Source organism: Doryrhamphus excisus, linkage group LG9 (genome assembly GCF_037039965.1).
Source record: "Doryrhamphus excisus strain RoL-2023G ecotype Guam linkage group LG9, RoL_Dexc_Guam_v1.1, whole genome shotgun sequence".
Taxonomy (NCBI): Eukaryota; Metazoa; Chordata; class Actinopteri; order Syngnathiformes; family Syngnathidae; genus Doryrhamphus; species Doryrhamphus excisus.
The window spans coordinates 13,451,890-13,470,726 of NC_136365.1; the positions used below are offsets into that span (position 1 = coordinate 13,451,890).

Below are 18,837 nucleotides of genomic sequence, written 5' to 3' on the forward strand. Positions count from 1 at the left end.
CACATAACGAGTGGAAAAATATTTTTTGTATCATTTGCTTAGACATACTGAAAAGCAAATGGAAAAAGAGAAAAATGAATCTTTATTAAAATCTGAATTGTTGCAATTGCAGGTGCAGGGAGCGAAGCAAGACAATTCAAGGGCCACCAAGGCTGAAAAACAAATGGTGTCTAAAAAACGGGCATCATATTAAAAGTCTGATTGGGCTCGTCTACCACCAGAACTTCCCATATGGGGACCTGTCGACAGGATTCAAGCCCCACAGGGATTTGTACAAGTTTCTGGCCCAGCGTGGTCATGGTAGAGGTAAAGAGAGGTGGGGGTGCAGTGGGACTTGGTTGAGAGTTGTTATTTCTGTGGCTCCATGGCTCACCGAGTGAGAGAATGCCCAGTGATAGCACCTTGTTCCTTCCATGTGGATGCCATGACCTGCCCACGACATGCTTTTCAACGACAACAAGGACAGCAGTCTTATCAGCAGCAAGGTCCTCAAGGGGACATGCTTCATTCATGAACCATTCAACCAGACATAGACATAGACTTTCTTTATTGTCATTGCACAATAACACAGTAGTGAAATTGCCAACGAAATGTTGTTGCCTGGCTCCCGTGTAATAAATAAGAAATAAGTAATAAGAAATAAGAAATAAGAAATAAGAAATAAGAAACTAGAAATAAGAAATAAGAAATAAGAAATAAGAAATAAGAAATAAGAAATAAGAAATAAGAAATAAGAAATAAGAAATAAGAAATAAGAAATAAGAAATAAAAAATAACTGTAATTTGTACAAATAATTTAAATAATTTAGAATAAATAACAATAATTTAAAGTTTTGGTTATGCGCGTGGGCAGGTAGAGTGGCTTATTTGGCATTGAGCAGTCTGATGGCCAGGGGGAAGTAGCTGTCTCTAAACCTGGTTGTTCTACAGTGGATGCTGCTGAGCCTTCCCCCGATGCCAGGCGAGAAAACAGTCCATGCTGGGGTGTGTGGGGTCAGAGTAGATCCGACGGGCTCTTGGTACGCAGCGGGTGTTTGCTATGTCCTTAATCGGGGGAGAGCGGGGTCCCAATGATCTTCTCCGCTGTCCTCACCACTCTCTGCAGTAACATCCAGTCCGAGGCCTTGCAGCTCCCAGACCAGATGGAGATGCAGCTGGTCAGCAGGCTCTCGATGGTCCCTCTGTAAAAAGTGGTCAGGATAGGAGGGGAGAGGGAGGCTCTTTTCATCCGCCGCAGGAAGTGCAGTCGCTGCTGTGCCTTCTTTGCCAGAGAGGAGGCGTGGAGTGACCAGCCGAGGTTGTCTGTGATGTGCACCCCCAAGTACTTGGTTGCGCTCACAACTTCTATGGTTGTGTCGTTGATGCAGAGTGGAGAGTGGCTGGGTCTGGATCTCCTGAAGTCGACGATGATCTCTTTTGTTTTGTCAACGTTCAGGACCAGGTTGTTCGCCTTGCACCAATCCACAAGGTGTTTCACTTCCTCCCTGTAAGCCAGTTCGTTGTTGTTCTGAATGAGGCCCACAACTGTTGTGTCGTCCGCACACTTCAGGATGCTGTATCTGGGGCGACAGTCATGGGTCATCAGGGTAAACAACAGGGGGCTGAGAACACATCCCTGGGGTGAGCCGGTGTTCAGGGAGATGACACTGGATGTGTTGTTGCCCACTCTGACATACTGGGTTCTATCTGTGAGGAAGTCAAGCAGCCAGTTGCACAGGGAGGTCTTGAGGCCCAGCGGCTCCAACTTGCATACCAGGTCCTGGGGGATGATCGTGTTGAATGCTGAGCTGAAGTCCAGGAACAGCATCCGTACGTGAGTGTTTCTCTTCTCCAGATGCTCCAGGCTCAGGTGGAGAGCAGTGGAGATGGCGTCCTCAGTGGAGTGATTTGGCTGGTATGCGAATTGGAATGGGTCGAGTGATGGGGGGAGTTTGCAGGTGATATGGTCCTTAACCACCCTCTCGAAGCATTTCATGATGGTGGATGTAAGTGCAATGGGCCGAAAGTCGTTGTGTGGAGGATTTCTTGGACACTGGAATTATTGTGGCAGACTTGAAACATGGGGGGACGACAGCCTGAGCCAGTGAGGTGTTGAAGATGTCCGTGAGCACGTGGGCCAGCTGGTCTACACATTCCTTGATCACCCGTCCTGGAATGGTGTCGGGGCCTGCAGCTTTCCGCACGTCGACCTTCCTCAGGACTCTCCACACTGCAGCGGCATCCAACTTGATTGCCTCTTCATCGGGGTTGGGGGGTAGCCTTCCTCGCAGGATTCTTGTTTAGAGCCTCAAACCTTCCAAAGAAGTTATTTAGCTCATTGAGGAAGCTGATGTCATTCTGGCAGGGTGCAGGTGTGGCTTTGTAGCCAGTGACAGACTGGATGCCGTGCCACAGTTGTCTGGTGTTGCATGGGTCCTGGAAGAAGCTTTGGATCTTCTCACTGTGGGCCCGCTTTGCTACTCTGATGGCACGGTTCAGATTTGCCCTTGCTGATCTGAGTGCCATCACATCACCAGATTTGAAAACAACATTGCGTTCCCTCAGTCTTTCACGGACCTCTTTAGTCATCCAAGGTTTCTGGTTGGCCCGTGTGATGATTGTCTTGGTGACTGTAACCTCCTCCATGCACCACTGTACGGTCTCTGAACATGTCCCATTCGGTACACTCAAAGCAGTCTTGCAGGGCAGACATAGCTCCCTCTGGCCACAGTCACAGTTAGCATCAGGTGGAATGTAGACAGCAACAATGGTGACGCTAGTGAATTCTCGGGGTAGATAGAAAGGTCTGCAGGAGAGTCCAGGGGCAAAGGAAAACTTTGTACTTTTTCCTTCTGCCTTCTGTGGTTGGAGGATTTACTCTTCTGGGTATGGCAGGAGTTGAGAAGGAGGATCTCAAAGTAGCCAGCAAAGCTGCAGAGAAAGCCCCTAGGTGGCTTGGGTTGAAAAGAGCTGATCCTTGGGTAGCTGCTGGGATGCAAGGCGGGACCTAATCAGTCCTGGCATTCACATTTGAGTTCAAGTGAAACTAACAACACTAGAGTTCATTTGCAAATCATGTCCTTCAGAAAAGTACTCTGAACCTCAGCTTGTCATGTGAATAAAAGACACCTGTCAAAAAACAGTCTTGAACTGAAACCTTTCCACCACCATAAAGTACAGTGCATCCGGAAAGCATTCACAGCGCTTCACTTTTTCTACATTTTGTCATGTTACAGCCTCATTCCAAACTGACAATGTGAAAAAAGGTTTTTTTGACATGTTTTGAATTTATTAAAAATAGAAAACAAAAAAATCACATTTACATAAGTATTCACAGCCTTTGCCATGAAGCTCAAAATTGAGCTCAGGTGCATCTTTTTTCCACTGATCATCCTTGAGATCTTTCTACAGCTTAATTGGAGTCCACCTGCAGTAAATTCAGTTGATTGGACATGATTTGGAAATATAATAACTGTCTATATAAGGTCCCACAGTTGACTGTGCATGTCAGAGCACAAACACCAAGCATGAAGTCAAAAGAACTGTCTGTAGACCTGCGAGACAGGATTGTCTTGAGGCACAAATCTGGGGAAGGATACAGAAAAATTTCTGCTGCTTTGAAGGTCCCAATGAGCACAGTGGCCTCCATTATTCGTAAATGGAAGACGTTTGGAACCACCAGGACTCTTCCTAGAGCTGGCCGGCCTTCTAAACTGAGCGATCGGGAAAGAAGGGCCTTAGTCAGGGAGGTGACCAAGGCCCCGATGGTCACTCTGTCAGAGCTCCAGCGTTCCTCTGTGGAGAGAGGAGAGCCTTCCAGAAGGACAACCATCTCTGCAGCAATCCACCAATCAGGCCTGTATGGTAGAGTGGCCAGACGAAAGCCACTCCTTAGTAAAAGGAACATGGCAGCCCGTCTGGAATTTGCCAAAAAGCACCTGAATGACTCTCAGACCATGAGAAACAAAATTCTCTGGTCTGATGGCGCTGTGAATACTTTCCGGATTCACTGTAAGTGTCAATCATCCTTGCAGCTCTGTGGTGTTAAGCAGCATGAACAGTGGACAACAGTGACTTCCTGTCATTTGTTTTTTTTCATGGATTTATGAGATATTTTCGAATATTCAATAAATTATTTATTTCTGTCATACAAGCAAACCGCTATCCATCCATCCATTTTCTATGCTGCGTATCCTCACTACGGTTGCGGGTATGCTGGAGCCTGTCCCAGCTGACTTTGGGCAAGAGACTGGTTCTAGCCCAGTATGTACACACACACACAGGAGGATACCCAGCTATTGAAATGATCCAAACATTCCCTGTCACACATAGCTTCAGGTAACTACCCAAGTCTCCTGTCCGTCGCGTGTTAGGGGGAAGATTTTAAGAATAAGCAGGGTAAAAACTCATGTTGGCACTAAAAATAACCAACAATAACATAAGCGGTAGAAAATTAATGAATCAAACACATCAGTATATATGCAAAGGAAAACAAAAGGAAGCAAGCACGTACAAATGAGACGAGACGTGTTGTGCAATTCTCTGATGTGTTTTGACATTGTCGTCCACTCGTCAACTTAATTCTCAGGACTATTACTCCAATTCTCAGAAAATTACAAAAGCACAAATACACACAGTTCCTGAGTAACGTTTGAGCTCAGTAGTGCCTTACGATGCAAACAGGCAGATGGAGCAATCCCTGTTTATTGCACTAACTGGTTCCAGGCCCTACCATGGAAGTGACTGTACACAAAGTAGGAATCCTTATTCATAAATGGAATCTTTTCCGAGTTAGAGAAGAATACATGTTTATGACCATTATTAGAGCCCACTACACATGAAATAACACCCCATAGTCACTTTTACAAGCCTATTGCACAATATAGGGGAAATAATTTGAGAAAACAAGACATAACACAGACTCTCACATAGCATTGGGAGAGTTTTTTTTTTACTTCCTGCTCTGTACAGTACGTCCTGCAGGTTATTGTCTAATTTTATATTACTTATATGCAAAAACATTATACATATTTGCATATTTTTGGCTTGTTTGTATTCGACCACAAAGAACATTGATTTATTCATATATATTTTTAAATCAGTGATCACCACAAAATTGGGACAAAAGACAACTGAGGTCACATCTATAGAGTTATATAATGTGCATAATGTGTGCACCATCATCTCAAGAGAATGCAATAACTGGCACAAGAAAATGTATTTTGCCACAAAAGCTAATAGAAAAGACTACCCATAAAAAGGTAAAGAAAAACACAATATGTCCCTCCCTTGCTCTGCTAAGCTTCCACGCTGCTCTATGATACATGAGAGAGAGAAACGTTTGGCATGCCGGGAAACTTCCTGTTAAGAAGGTGTGCATGTGGGCTTCCCAGCATGCCTTGGAGGTTATACATTAATATAAAGTCGTATTGTTTTGCATTTATACAGGAGTAGTGTGTACGCTTCAATTTAATTACCCACATAGTCCATGGGGTAGACTTAGATTGGGTTACTTGTTTTTTTTTTATATTTAAAATGGTGGTTTTGGTTGCACTGTGAGTGAGGAGCACATCCAACGCACATCCAAGGCAGCGCAAAAAAGGCTTTCCTCCCAATAAATGAAGATTTTAAGATTATATAAAAACATTTTCAGATACTGTATGCAGCAGTGTCAGACATGTAGAGAAAGTGTCAATGTGTATTTTGGATCACCACTATTTCACATCATGCAACATTCTTATCATAAGGCTACAAAAATATTAGTTTAGTTTAAGTTGACATATGCGCCAGGGCGGCAACATGCTCGCATAGCTCACTTTCCTCTTACTCAGAGCATTGTGCATTGTGCTAGCATGGTATAACTGGCACGTTCTTTGCCTCGAAAATTAAAATAGCAGGAAATATTTCATATGTGAGTCAATGCAGCAAGCAGAAAAAACAGGAAAATCAAAGAACATGCTAACATGTTTTGTTTAGCTCTAAAAGTCAACTAACTCGAAACAGAACCATACTATACAATACTCAGGAAAATGAGCAGATAAACAACCATCGCTCACATCAGCAGCAGCAGAGTATCCTGAATCCATGGATATGTACATATTGTGTTGATAAATAGGGAGTTAGACAAGCGCTGGTATCTGTCATCCCTCATTTATCTTGGTTAAATGGTTCCAGACCCAACCGTGACCAGTGAATTTGTTTTATTTTTGACAGCTCAACTAATTCATGCACAGGCTACAGGATCACTACAGGGACACACGAAATGGCTGCCGCTAGTGTAGCAAGATACCGAGCTAAGGTGTTTAAAACAAAGTGGGAAGAAGGACAAAGTAAGATACAAAACCTTACCACTTCCGCACGGAATGGGAGGAGTACAATATCGTGTCGGACATGCCATCGCTGACTGGTTAGTATGACTTTTGGTCAATTAATTTTCTTTTCAACAATGGGAATTTAAAAACGAAAATGACTAAAATGTCTTTTTAATTTATTTACGGCAAAACAAGTCCAGACAGATGCAAACATTGTTAATTCAATGAACAGACACTACATGTACCCTGTAATCTAATGCCATGTCTTGTCACATTATTGAGGCCTAGTGGCCAGAATGCTACATAGAACTTCTTTTTCACTATTTTTGAACTTACTAGTCCATAGTCAACCATGAAAATGGTAATTTATTAGTGAGGAAGCAACGTTTGAACCACAATGTTGCAACAAACCTTGGTTAGCGTAGGTCACACTTGTCAAACTGTATTTTTTGGTAAAAACATTCGGCCAAAATGTTGCCTTGGTTTGCACAATTTTTACGGTTAGCAGGAAAAATGAGCCACGGGCCACTGCAAATGGTCCCTGGACCACACTTTGGACAGCCCTGCTTTTATAGCTCTCCCATCAGCGTTGAGCCTGTGATGTGACGTCAACTATGTGAGCAGCCACAACTCTCGTATACGTATACCAAAAGTAAATAGAGTACTCACCACTTTCGCTCTTCTCAATCACGTCCACTGTCTCACCGGCCTTGAGGTTGATCTCAGAGTTCTCCTGTCTCTCATAGTTGGCCACCGCCATATATTGCTCCAGCACCATTGGCTCCAAGCTGTCAAACCCTGAACGGAAGAAACATGTCGTCAGCCACCTGCTTGTTTTGACGCTTGGTGAAAACCCACTGCAACTAACTGCAGCCCTGCCTCTGTGCACCGGGTACGCTGCCATCAGCCCAACCCGGCCATGCCGTCACCGCATTGCCTCCCTGGCCGATCACAACATAATCTGTCACTGTGACTGCATCGCTCCAAAGGTTCTCCCATATAGATGACGGGACCCTCTACCGACCGAGAAGGAAGGACGTGCATCAGAAGAGATCAAAACAAGAGCAAACCATGTGAAGCTGTCTACGGTGGACCTATGACCCAAACCAAACTTAGGATGCACCCAAAGTAAAACGGACAACAAGAAAAATGGAAGCCACTAAATGTTTGGAGGGGGAGACTGAGGAGCGAATGGAAAATCAACAGTGTGGTTGAGAGGAAAGGCCTCCCCTCTACTGCTTTCGGGAGCCAGCCGTTGGACGAGGGATGGGGGGGGGGGGGGGGGGTAGTCAGCAATGCTGGCCTTAAATAGAAACATATGACAGAACTGAAAGAGAGGGGGAGATAAAGTGAAGGAGACTGGCTCCAAGTTTATGTGAAACAAAAGAAAGTTTTAGTTTCAGATGTGTGAATTGATCTTTATTTTAGAGGCTGAAAAGCCTATAAGGTGATATTTAGCCAGATGTTTACAAACCTACTGAGCCCTGCTTTTTTTTGTTTTTAGCCCCATCATCTTGGTGTTTCTGTTGCAGTGATTGAATTCATACAAAAAGAGCCATCTTTGAACAGACCATCTCAGTTATCATCTATACACAGGATACAGTAATCCCTTGTTTATTGTGGTTAATTGGTTCCAGACCCAAAAGTAATGAGTGGATTTCCACAAAGTAGGACTCCTTCTTGATAAAGAGAACATTTTCATAGAAAACCTGTTTCCGACCTTCTAAATACTATTAAATATTATTAGAGTCCTCTAGATATTATAGAAACATCACTATAGTCACATTTACACTTTATGACCCAATATAATAGACATTCAAGGAAAATACAATATATAAAAGACATAAATAATACATAATATAGACTCTCACATACACACACACACATTTGTGTTGCCAGGTTTGCTTATTATGAGCAACTTTGGGTTTGTTCTTTTTGAAAAATCGCTTGCAAATTCCCAAGTTCCCTTTTGTTTTGAGCTTGTTTTCAGAGAGCTACTCGCATGTTTCTACGGCAAGACCTGACAACACACACACACACACCAAAACCGCATCATTTGATATGCTTACGACATGCTTACAGCCTAATAATACATACTCGTACGTTATAATTACACACACATTTCTTATACGCAACCACTGACCTGTGACGTTGCTTCATTAGAAAAGCCTACCCAGGCCTTTTATCTTTGAATGCATGAGTATGAAGACAATGAATGTTATTTTTAGTTTTTTAGCCATTTTTATGCTCAGAAATGCATTGTGGGCCAAAATATTGTGGGCCAAAATATGGATATTTTCAACTAATAAGAGGCCATAAGTTTTGAAAAACCTGACCGAGTGAAGTTGGGAAAGTCAAAGCACAAATTGGCGATAGACGACTGTATAAATGCCTTGATTGATTAGGCAGGAAAAGCAGAATGATGTATTCTCTCACATGTAGATAAATGTAAAAAGCTGTAGTTGGCCAACCATTTATGCAGAGGGACTGAATCAGCATGCTGTAGGTTCAATGTGATCAGATGAGCTAGAGAATGCTTTAGCATAAAAGAAACCTTAAAAAACAAAAACAAAACGGGATGCAGCCGGCATAGCAAGCGCACATAAACACAATCGGCATGCACATTCCACGGTCAGTACGTTTACATGCATCCATTAGTCAAACTGCCGCCGTAGTGCAACCATTTCATCTAACTTATCTCACTGTCCCAGGTGACATGCGCTATAGTGCCTTTCCTATCACAGATTTCGTTTCGTTTTTTCAGTCAGAATAATGAAATCAATTCATTGTTCTACTGTGCCATGCAAATGTACTGATTGACAAGGACATACAAAGCTACCTGACGCCTCTTTCCTCGGGCTGTCTGTAATGCCGTACATCCATACTGCAGATGTAAAAAGCAGAGAAACATTATTCAGTCTGACAGAAAGGAGAGAGCAACAGAAAGAAAAAGTACATCAGACCTATTCATTAATTCTTAAACTCTAAACTAAAAATATTTGGATTACAGCCGATTCCCATTATTAGACCCCCAAGGAATGATGCAATACTGTGAATAATGGACACGCCTACACAAAGCCTCACACACATTTTCAACTGTAACATGTATAGGCACTCACCACTAATGAATGATAATGACAGATGATGATGATGATGAACTGCCTTACAATAACCATGAAGACATGACAAGCATCAACATCCGGTCAGAAGGTAAAAATCAACATGCTCAGAGGAATGCCTAAAAAAAGTCACTACCATAAAGGACGTAAACAAAGCACAAAAAGATATCAGAGCCTCTTTTCAGTGCTGAATTAATACAGTGTTCCCTCGTTTATCAGTGGGGGTAGGTTCTCAAAATAACCCGCACTAAGTGGAATCTGTGGAGTAGCAATCTATATTTTATATTTTTTGCAATTATTTATGTTTTAAGGCAGAAAAACACCTCATTATACATTTTTCTCAGACAGGCTTGAACATTCTCACATCTTTGTCTCGCTCAAATTTGGTTTGAATTTTAATGACACAAGAAATGGTTAAAGGGGAACTGCACTATTTTTTATCATTTGCCCATCATTTGTGAATGATGAATGAAGAAATATGTGTTCATGTTTCACATAAGCATTGTCGACTGTGCTGTCATTGGGATACACCAATTTCGTCTATGAATCCCTCTTGAAAAAAATAACTTTTTTTTTGGGTTGTCTTATCCAGCCATTGGGGCAGATAGTATTGTTGATCTAAATCAGGGGTGCTCATTAAGTCGATTGCGATCTACCGATCGATCACGGAGGTGGTACTGGTCGATCGCTGGTCGATCGCGGCGTGACATTAAAAAAATATCATCCTAGCATCAATGCCGTCACTTGATTGATATACAGGGCAGCCATTCAGATGACAACTGAATGTTGCCCTTCGGGTGACCAATCAAATCAAACAACGTCTTTTAGTGCAGCAGAACTTACGATGTCAGCCTATCATCCATCCCCGTTACTTGATTGACATACAGGACAACCAGTCAGATGACAACTGAATTTTGACCTTTCGGTCACCGCTCATGCGTAAACAACGATGCAAAGTGCTAAGCTAGTCGGCGAATTGCATCAGATTTTAAGCCCTGGCTAAAGTTTATGGTCACTAAAATGAGTGAAGGAGCTGGACCAAGTAAAAAGGCAAAAACATATCACTTCCATACGGAATGGGAGGTGGACTTTCTTTTTCACAATGTCTTTTTCGAAGTGCGTTTGCCTGGCTAACCTGGCTATCAGCAGCTACTGTCCGGACTATGCATCCCTGGCTGATTCAATTCAGTGCAAGTCATCAAAGTAAACTCAGGTAATTACAAAAAATGTTAATAGTTAATTATGTGTGTTTTGCAATATTGGCTCATTTGGTTATGTAAGGTACATCAACATACATTGTACGTACAAATAATCCTGAATACATTTGAAAATAAATAGATGTTTTGCATTTTTGTAGTGGGTAGATCATTTTGACTCGGTCATTTTAAAAGTAGCTCGCATGCTGAAAAAGTGTGAGCACCCCTGATCTAAATGCTCCTACATGCTAAACAGAGAAAGGTGTGAGCTACAACTTCCCTGTACCATGAAATTTTATTTGCCGTTATTTGATGTTTTTGTTATGCGCATTTGGAGCGACCGGACCGGAGCAGAAAGAAACACAAAAGAAGAAGAGAAACTGGGGTGGGGGTGAGACAGTAGAGAGAGAGACAAAAACAGCAGCAACACCAATTCCCATAACAACAACAGTGACAAACAGGACTTGCTCAGTTAAATGTCAATGATGGCTAAGGGTCACAATGGAGATTATATCACTGAAATGAAACTGTCAAACTTACCAGTGGCAATAGTAACAATGAAGACATGAACCGAGATAGTAAACAGAATTACAGCCATACAGTTCTGTGTATGGCTTCTGTGTATATATTCATATACAGTGAAGAAAATAAGTATTTGAACACCCTGCTATTTTGCTATTTCTCCCACTTAGAAATCATGGAGGGGTCTGAAATTTTCATCGTAGGTGCATGTCCACTGTGAGAGAGATAAACTAAAAAGAAAAATCCAGAAATCACAATGCATGATTTTTTAACAATTTATTTGTGTGATACGGCTGCTAATAAGTATTTGAACACCTGAGAAAATGAATGTTAATATTTGGTACAGTAGCCTTTGTTTGCTATTACAGAGGTCAAACGTTTCCTGTAGTTTTTCACCAGGTTTGCACACACTGCAGGAGGGATCTTGGCCCACTCCTCCACACAGATCTTCTCTAGATCAGTCAGGTTTCTGGGCTGTCGCTGAGAAACACGGAGTTTGAGCTCCCTCCAAAGATTTTCGATTGGGTTCAGGTCTGGAGACTGGCTGGGCCATGCTAGAACCTTGATATGCTTCTTACGGAGCCACTCCTTGGTTTTCCTGGCTGTGTGCTTCGGGTCGTTGTCGTGTTGGAAGACCCAGCCACGACCCATCTTCAATGCTCTGACAGAGGGAAGGAGGTTGTTCCCCAAAATCTCACAATACACGGCCCCAGTCATCCTCTCTTTAATGCAGTGCACTCGTCCTGTCCCATGTGCAGAAAAACACCCCCAAAGCATGATGCTACCACCCCCATGCTTCACAGTAGGGATGGTGTTCTTCGGATTGTACTCTTCATTCTTCTTCCTCCAAACACGCTTATTGGAATTATGACCAAAAAGTTCTATTTTGGTCTCATCTGACCATAAAACTTTCTCCCATGACTCCTCTGTATCATCCAAATGGTCATATGCAAACTTAAGACGGGCCTTGACATGTGCTGGTTTAAGCAGGGGAACCTTTCGTGCCATGCATGATTTCACATCATGACGTCTTAGTGTATTACCTACAGTAACCTTGGAAACGGTGGTCCCAGCTCTTTTCAGGTCATTGACCAAGTCCTGTCGTGTAGTTCTGGGCTGATTCCTCACCTTTCTTAGAATCATTGAGACCCCACGAGGTGATATCTTGCATGGGGCTCCACTCCGATTGAGATTGACCGTCATGTTTAGCTTCTTCCATTTTCTAATGATAGCTCCAACAGTGGACCTTTTTTCACCAAGCTGCTTGGTAATTGCTCCGTAGCCCTTTCCAGCCTTGTGGAGGTGTACAATTTTGTCTCTGGTGTCTTTGGACAGCTCTTTGGTCTTCGCCATGTTACAAGTTAAAGTCTTACTGATTGTATGGGGTGGACAGGTGTCTTTATGCAGCTAACGACCTCAAACAGGTGCATCTGATTCAGGATGATACATGGAGTGCAGATGGACTTCTAATGGGCAGACTAACAGGTCTTTCAGGGTCAGAATTCTAGATGATACACAGGTGTTCAAATACTTATTTGCAGCTGTATCACACAAATAAATTGTTAAAAAATCATGCATTGTGATTTCTGGATTTTTCTTTTTAGTTTATCTCTCTCACAGTGGACATGCACCTACGATGAAAATTTCAGACCCCTCCATGATTTCTAAGTGGGAGAAATAGCAAAATAGCAGGGTGTTCAAATACTTATTTTCTTCACTGTATATGGTGTTAGAATCGCACTACTGTTGATGTGTTCAGGCCAGAATAACGTTATAAAAGAGCATCAGACATCGTGTGACTCTGTGGGGAGCAACACTGTGCCGCCGTCTGTCCTCATAAAGGAGAGCTGTCTCTTGCCATGATGTGTATGCCTTAACTAGACCGGCGTTAACGCACTATTTTTGACCACCTCACTTATTTATAAATTGAATATTTTCATTGTAAATATGATTGAACTTTATTCGAGCCCCCTGGACAGGAACACTCCTATCGTCACCTTTGCACTCGTATTGCCCAACATAGTAGACATAAAAAGAGAAAATAAGGTCTTTGTAACTTCCTGTTCTGTACAGCAGCGTTCCCCAACAACCCACAGGTTGGTGCCTTTTTAGGCACAATGATAAAAAAAGACATTGAAAAATAAGTTAATAACTACATCGCATTTTTATGTAAATGTATATCCATTTTTGAAATGAGGGCTAATAATTTTGTCAAGAATACCTTGCAGTTAGAAACCCCACAGTTCTTGCATGTTTACATGGTTTTGTTTCATTCTGATTTAGCAAGCAGCAACTCATCCCACTTTGTTCGACGGTCCTTGAACGAACCATAGTTTTGTGCATGAGCTAACTTTCGCCCACGCTGCACAGAAAAACTTCACTTACTTTTACAAATATCAAAGCTACAACACAAACAACAGAGGACCAGATATCCGCTCCGGGAGAAACAATGCAACCAAAAATGCTCGATGGTGTCCAATAGGGCTGTTTAATTACAATAAATCAATCCCTCCCCTCGAACTGAACGTATCGACACCCTACCCTTCCTCAAACGTAAGGAATCAAACATAAACTCAATCACCTATGACACCAAAGACCTACAATATTTGAGTATACAAATAAGCGATGCAATATATACGTAGATCCCACAGATGAAGTGAAAGCCGCCTGGCGTCGATACCTGTGTCCCAGTATTGTCATGTTTTTCTCCCCAAGAAATCACAGCCACGCATCCTGTGGATCGCCTCTGTTTGCTTTTACTTTGGCTCTCGTCCTTCAGTTGAATGATTTATCCTGTTGAGAAGATGGGTAAACAACAAGGCTGACTCCTTCATTTGTACCCCCTGACCTCTCCTGCGTGTCTTGCTTTCGGGTGTTTGCCATTTCCACTTTCGGAGTCAGCATTTCCCATCATGTTTGTGTCGCTGTGCCTTTTGACGAAGTGACAGCAAGTTTAACTCCCACAAAGCCCTGCCGCTTCTCCCTTTGCCGCTGATGCTCTGATCACACAGACTTGATGTTGGGGGTTGTTTTTTGCGGGTTAAAATAAGATGTAATAATCAAATGTTTGAATATGGTAAGCTTGGTTGAGTAAATTGTACGTATATGAAATAAGGTTATTTACAGGCTGGTGTTGTCAACTTTTTACATCCATTATGTTATGTTACATAACGAATCTCAGGAGTCATGAGTGTATTCTACAGGACTGAAATATATCTGTGGTATTGGTATGGTGGATGGGCTTGATGGTACCATTGTTGAATTTGAATAATTTGCTTGCACCATTTGGAGTCAGAGATGCCCAAACGGAGATTCGAACCAAGGTCTTCCCAATCGCCTGATTGTGTGACCAACATGCTAACCACTCGTCCACCGTGTGGCTAAGGTTTAACGGCAAATTTTAAAAAGTGTATTTCCAAATGTATCCCCACAAATAAATAACAAAAATATTAACACTACCTCATGACATGGAGTTATGTCTTCACTGTTGGCACATTTAGATTGGATGTAATATATTGCTGTTGCAGTTCGTACAGTGCACCCACCCACGAAGTATTGTTATCTCTGTGTTTTACCGTAGTCATTGAACTTCTCCCTAAAATGTTTTGCCTGATAAGTGTTTGTTTTCTTACCTTGATAGATGCAGATCCTTGACAAGTTTCCGATTGAGGGAGGGCAGAAAGACCCAAAGAAGAGGATTATCCCATTTCTCCCAGGTAATAGCCTGCTCCTGAGCTCCAGTTATCTGAGCGACTCCCATATTAATAATGTAAGAGCTGTGCGTTAGTCTGAGCTAGGAACTCTGTGCCCGCCTACTCTGCACATGTGTACGTGCCGGGGGGTGCAGTGGTATGCCATAGTCACTGTGTGGTACATACCTCGGTTTTAAGGTGATGGATTTATTTACATATTGCAACACATACTATGTACACTTTGACAAATAGTTAAACCACAAATGGTAAATAAATTGAGTATAATAATAATGCAAATAAATTCCCCAGTGAGCCTTTGCTGCCATTTCACATCTCACAGCATCAGTAGATACGAATAACTTCAAATAACTTTGGTCTTGCTCAAGAGCCATCTACCCGGGCTTTGAAGATAAACTTACCATCCAAAATACCCTTTTCTTTGTCCATTTCTGTTCAGTATTTGTTCCCGTTTGCAGCTGCACTGCACTGCTTTGCTTTCTTAAACTTTGGTGGGGACCGAGGGTCAAACATGACAAAAAAATTGTGCCGATAAATAGAATTTCCATAAACTTGTAATGAATGCATTAACATTGTGCCGATAAAGAGAATTTCCATAAACTTGTAATGAACGCATTAACTTGGACAGCCCTAATTATATACACAAAAAAGTGATAAAAGCCAATCCAACACAGTCCACTGTATAATATACTACGTTTTGTGTGATAGGTGACAGAGCAAATTAGTGTCATATCATGTCTATATATATTATATCATATCTATATTCATCATCTTGACTTTTCTATCTTATTATGCACTAAAGGAATATAAATTATTCTGTTTGTTTTGGTAAACCATGTGCGGTTATAGCGCATGGCCCCAGCATGGGCTGTAAATTCTTTCATTTGCCCCCACTGAGCTTCTTCTCTTGTGAGGGTTTCTCTCCCCTTCTTACCGGATAATGGGTGTGTTGTTCACCAAGTGTATAGTGATGGGGAGATGTCAGCCAAAACGAGAACATACGTTATACATTGTGTGATTGATCAGTCAAACAAAAATAGCTTGGCATCCTCGTCAATCACATTATTAAGATTTACTTTAGTTGATTTGCATGAAACCTGCTCATCTCATTCAGTTATGTCGCTACAAAGTTACCATAACCCAGTCCAGAGCAGCTCATCATTCATGTTAACTCAATCCATGCTGTGTTTAGTAGTAGGGGCATTCCAATCCAATGCTGATATCGGATGTTGGTCTGATACAGCCCAAAAAATGATGCAGGAGTCATCTGTAACAACGCTCGTACTTTATCAAAGTTTTCTTTAATTGCAGCAATTAGACAGCAAATACACTCTAGCACACAGCGTAACTGCACCACACCGGATTGTGTGGATATCAAAATAATGCTTGCACACCAACATGCATGCAAAACCATACCCACATTTACTGTACATGCCGCAAGGCATGCCAGAGACTCTTCCCTTCACCAAAGCGCTGAGGACCACTGCTCGAGGGAGAACACTGATACAGCTGGGATAGGCACCAGCGGTAGAAAATGAATGAATGAATAATAAGCCCGGCCACTGCTGAAAGTGAAGATGAGGAGGCCAGGATTGGACCACAGTCATAATGGTGTACATGACAGTTGATGTTGTAGAAATAGTTGGTGCTATCTGCAGCTTATGAATAAAAACTATACCATAGTAAGAGTTGGACTGTTACACATGATGGAAAAAATTTGATACAATTGGGCTGAAAAGTGGCCCGGAACACTACATTCCATCCATCCATCCATTTTCCTCCTCCGGGTCGCAGGGGCAGCAGTCTCAATAGGGAAGCCCAGACTTCCCGGTCCCTGGCCACCTCCTATAGCTCCACCGGGAGGACACCAAGGTGTTCCCAGGCCTGCTGTGAGACATAATCCCCCCCAGCGTGTCCTATGTCTGCCCCAGGGCCTTTTCCCGGCTGGGCATGCCCGGAACACCTCACCAGGAAGGCGTCCGGCAGGCATCCGGACTAGATGCCCGAGCCACTTCAACTGACTCCTCTCGATGTAAAGGAGAAGCGGCTCTACTCTGAGCCCCTCCCGGATGGATGAGCTCCTCACCCTATCTCTTAGGGTGAGTCCAGCTACCCTACGGAGGAAACTCATTTCAGCCGCCTGTATCCGCAATCTCATTCTTTCGGTCATGACCCAAAGCTCATGACCATAGGTGAGGGTGGGAACATAGATCGAGAGAGTAAATTGAGAGCTTTGTCTTGCGGTTCAGCTCTCTTTTCACCGCAACGGTTTGGTACAGCGACCGCATTACTGCCGAGGCTGCGCCGATTCGTCTGTCGACCTCACGCTTCCCGCACACCTTCCCTCACTCATGAATAAGATACTTAAAACTCCTCCACCTGGGGCAGGACCTCATTCCCAACCCGGAGGGAGCACTCCACCCTTTTCCGACTGAGAACCATGGCTTCTGACTTGGAGGTACTGAGTCTCATCCCAGACTTCACACTCAGATGCAAACCGTCCCAGTAAATGCTGAAGGTCACAGCCCGAAGAAGCCATAAGAACCACATCATCTGCAAATAGCAGTGATGAGATTCTAAGGCCCCCGAACCGGACTCCCTCAACACCTTGGCTGCGCCTAGAAATTTTGTCCATGAAAATTGTGAACAGAATCGGTGACAAAGGGCAGCCTTGGTGGAGGCCAACGTTTACCAGAAACAGGCTCGACTTACTACTGGCTCCTGCCCTGTTTGTCCCGGAGCACCCCCCAAAGGACGCCACGAGGGACACAGTCGAATGCCTTTTCCAGGTCCACAAAGCACATGTAGACTGGTTGGGCAAACTCCCATGCACCCTTAAGCACCTTTGTGAGGGTGTAGAGCTGGTCCAGTGTTCCACGACCAGGACAAAAACTGCATTGGACCTCTTATAACAAAGGTTTGACCAACGGTTGTACCCTTCTCTCCAGCACCCTGGAATAAACTTTCCCCGGGAGGCTGAGGAGTGTGATCCCCCTATAGTTGGAACACACCCTCCGGTCACCCTTCTCAAAAGGGGGACCACAACCACCCCAGTCTGCCATCCAAAGGTACTGTTCCCGACTTGCACGCAATGTTGAAGAGACTTGCCAGCCAAAACATCCAGAGCCTTGAGGAATTCTGGGCGGAACTCGTCCACACCCGGAGCTTTGCCACTGAGCAGCGTTTTGACCCCCAGATACCTCAGCCACGGTGATGGCACTGTCCACATATGTGTCCTCAGACTCTGCTTCCTCTATGGAAGGTACGTATGTCAGTGGGATTGAAAGGGCCTCAAAGTATTCCTTCCACCGTCCGACTACATCCACAGTCGAGGTCAGCAGGTCCCAGTCTCCACTGTAAACAGTGTGGACCGGGCACTGCTTCCCTTTTCAGAGGCGCCGGACGGTTTGCCAGAACCTCTTCGAGGCCGACCGAAAGTCGTGCTCCTTGGCCTCACCGAATTCCTCCCACACCTGAGTTTTTTCCTCGACAACCGCTGAAGCCGCGAGCCGTTTGGCCTGACAGTACCTGTCAGCTGCTTCCTGAGTCCCACAAGACTCAAGACAGGTTCAGGGCCTGCTGCCACGACTAGCACCGTTGATCAGCTGCCTCAGCAATGGAGGCACGGAACATGGCCCATTCGGACTCAATATCCCGGTCCTCCCTCGGGATGCAGGTGAAGCTCTGCCGGAGGTGAGAGTTGAAGACTTGACGAACGGGAGACTCTGCCAGATGTTTCCCAGCACACCCTCACTACTCTTGGGTCTTCCAGGTCTGTCCAGCATCTTCCCCCACATCTAATCCAACTCATCACCAGGTGGTGATCAGTTGACAGCTCAGCCCCTCGCCAAGTGCACTTATGGACATCCCTATGTTCGAACATGGTGTTAGTTATGGACAAACTGTTGTTCGCACAGAAGTCCAGTAACATCACATCGCATGGGTTCAGATCAGGGAGACCGTTCCTCCCAATCACGCCCCTCCAGGTCATTGCCCACAT

General features: G+C 43.7%; 1 protein-coding gene across 3 annotated transcripts in view; it reads right to left on the reverse strand.

Annotated features, from left to right (window-relative positions):
• sh3pxd2aa (SH3 and PX domains 2Aa) overlaps nucleotides 1–18,837 on the reverse strand; it is a 120,449-nt gene that overhangs the window by 28,905 nt on the left and 72,707 nt on the right. For 2 of the 3 annotated variants that reach the window (XM_058077433.2, XM_058077424.2), the window contains 2 exons: nucleotides 9,130–9,174; nucleotides 6,960–7,088 (listed from right to left, as the gene is read on the reverse strand). In XM_058077433.2, the coding sequence (XP_057933416.2) occupies nucleotides 6,960–7,088; nucleotides 9,130–9,174 (174 nt within the window). The remainder of the gene's footprint in view (nucleotides 1–6,959; nucleotides 7,089–9,129; nucleotides 9,175–18,837) is intronic. The other variant, XM_058077441.2, reaches the window with a different exon arrangement.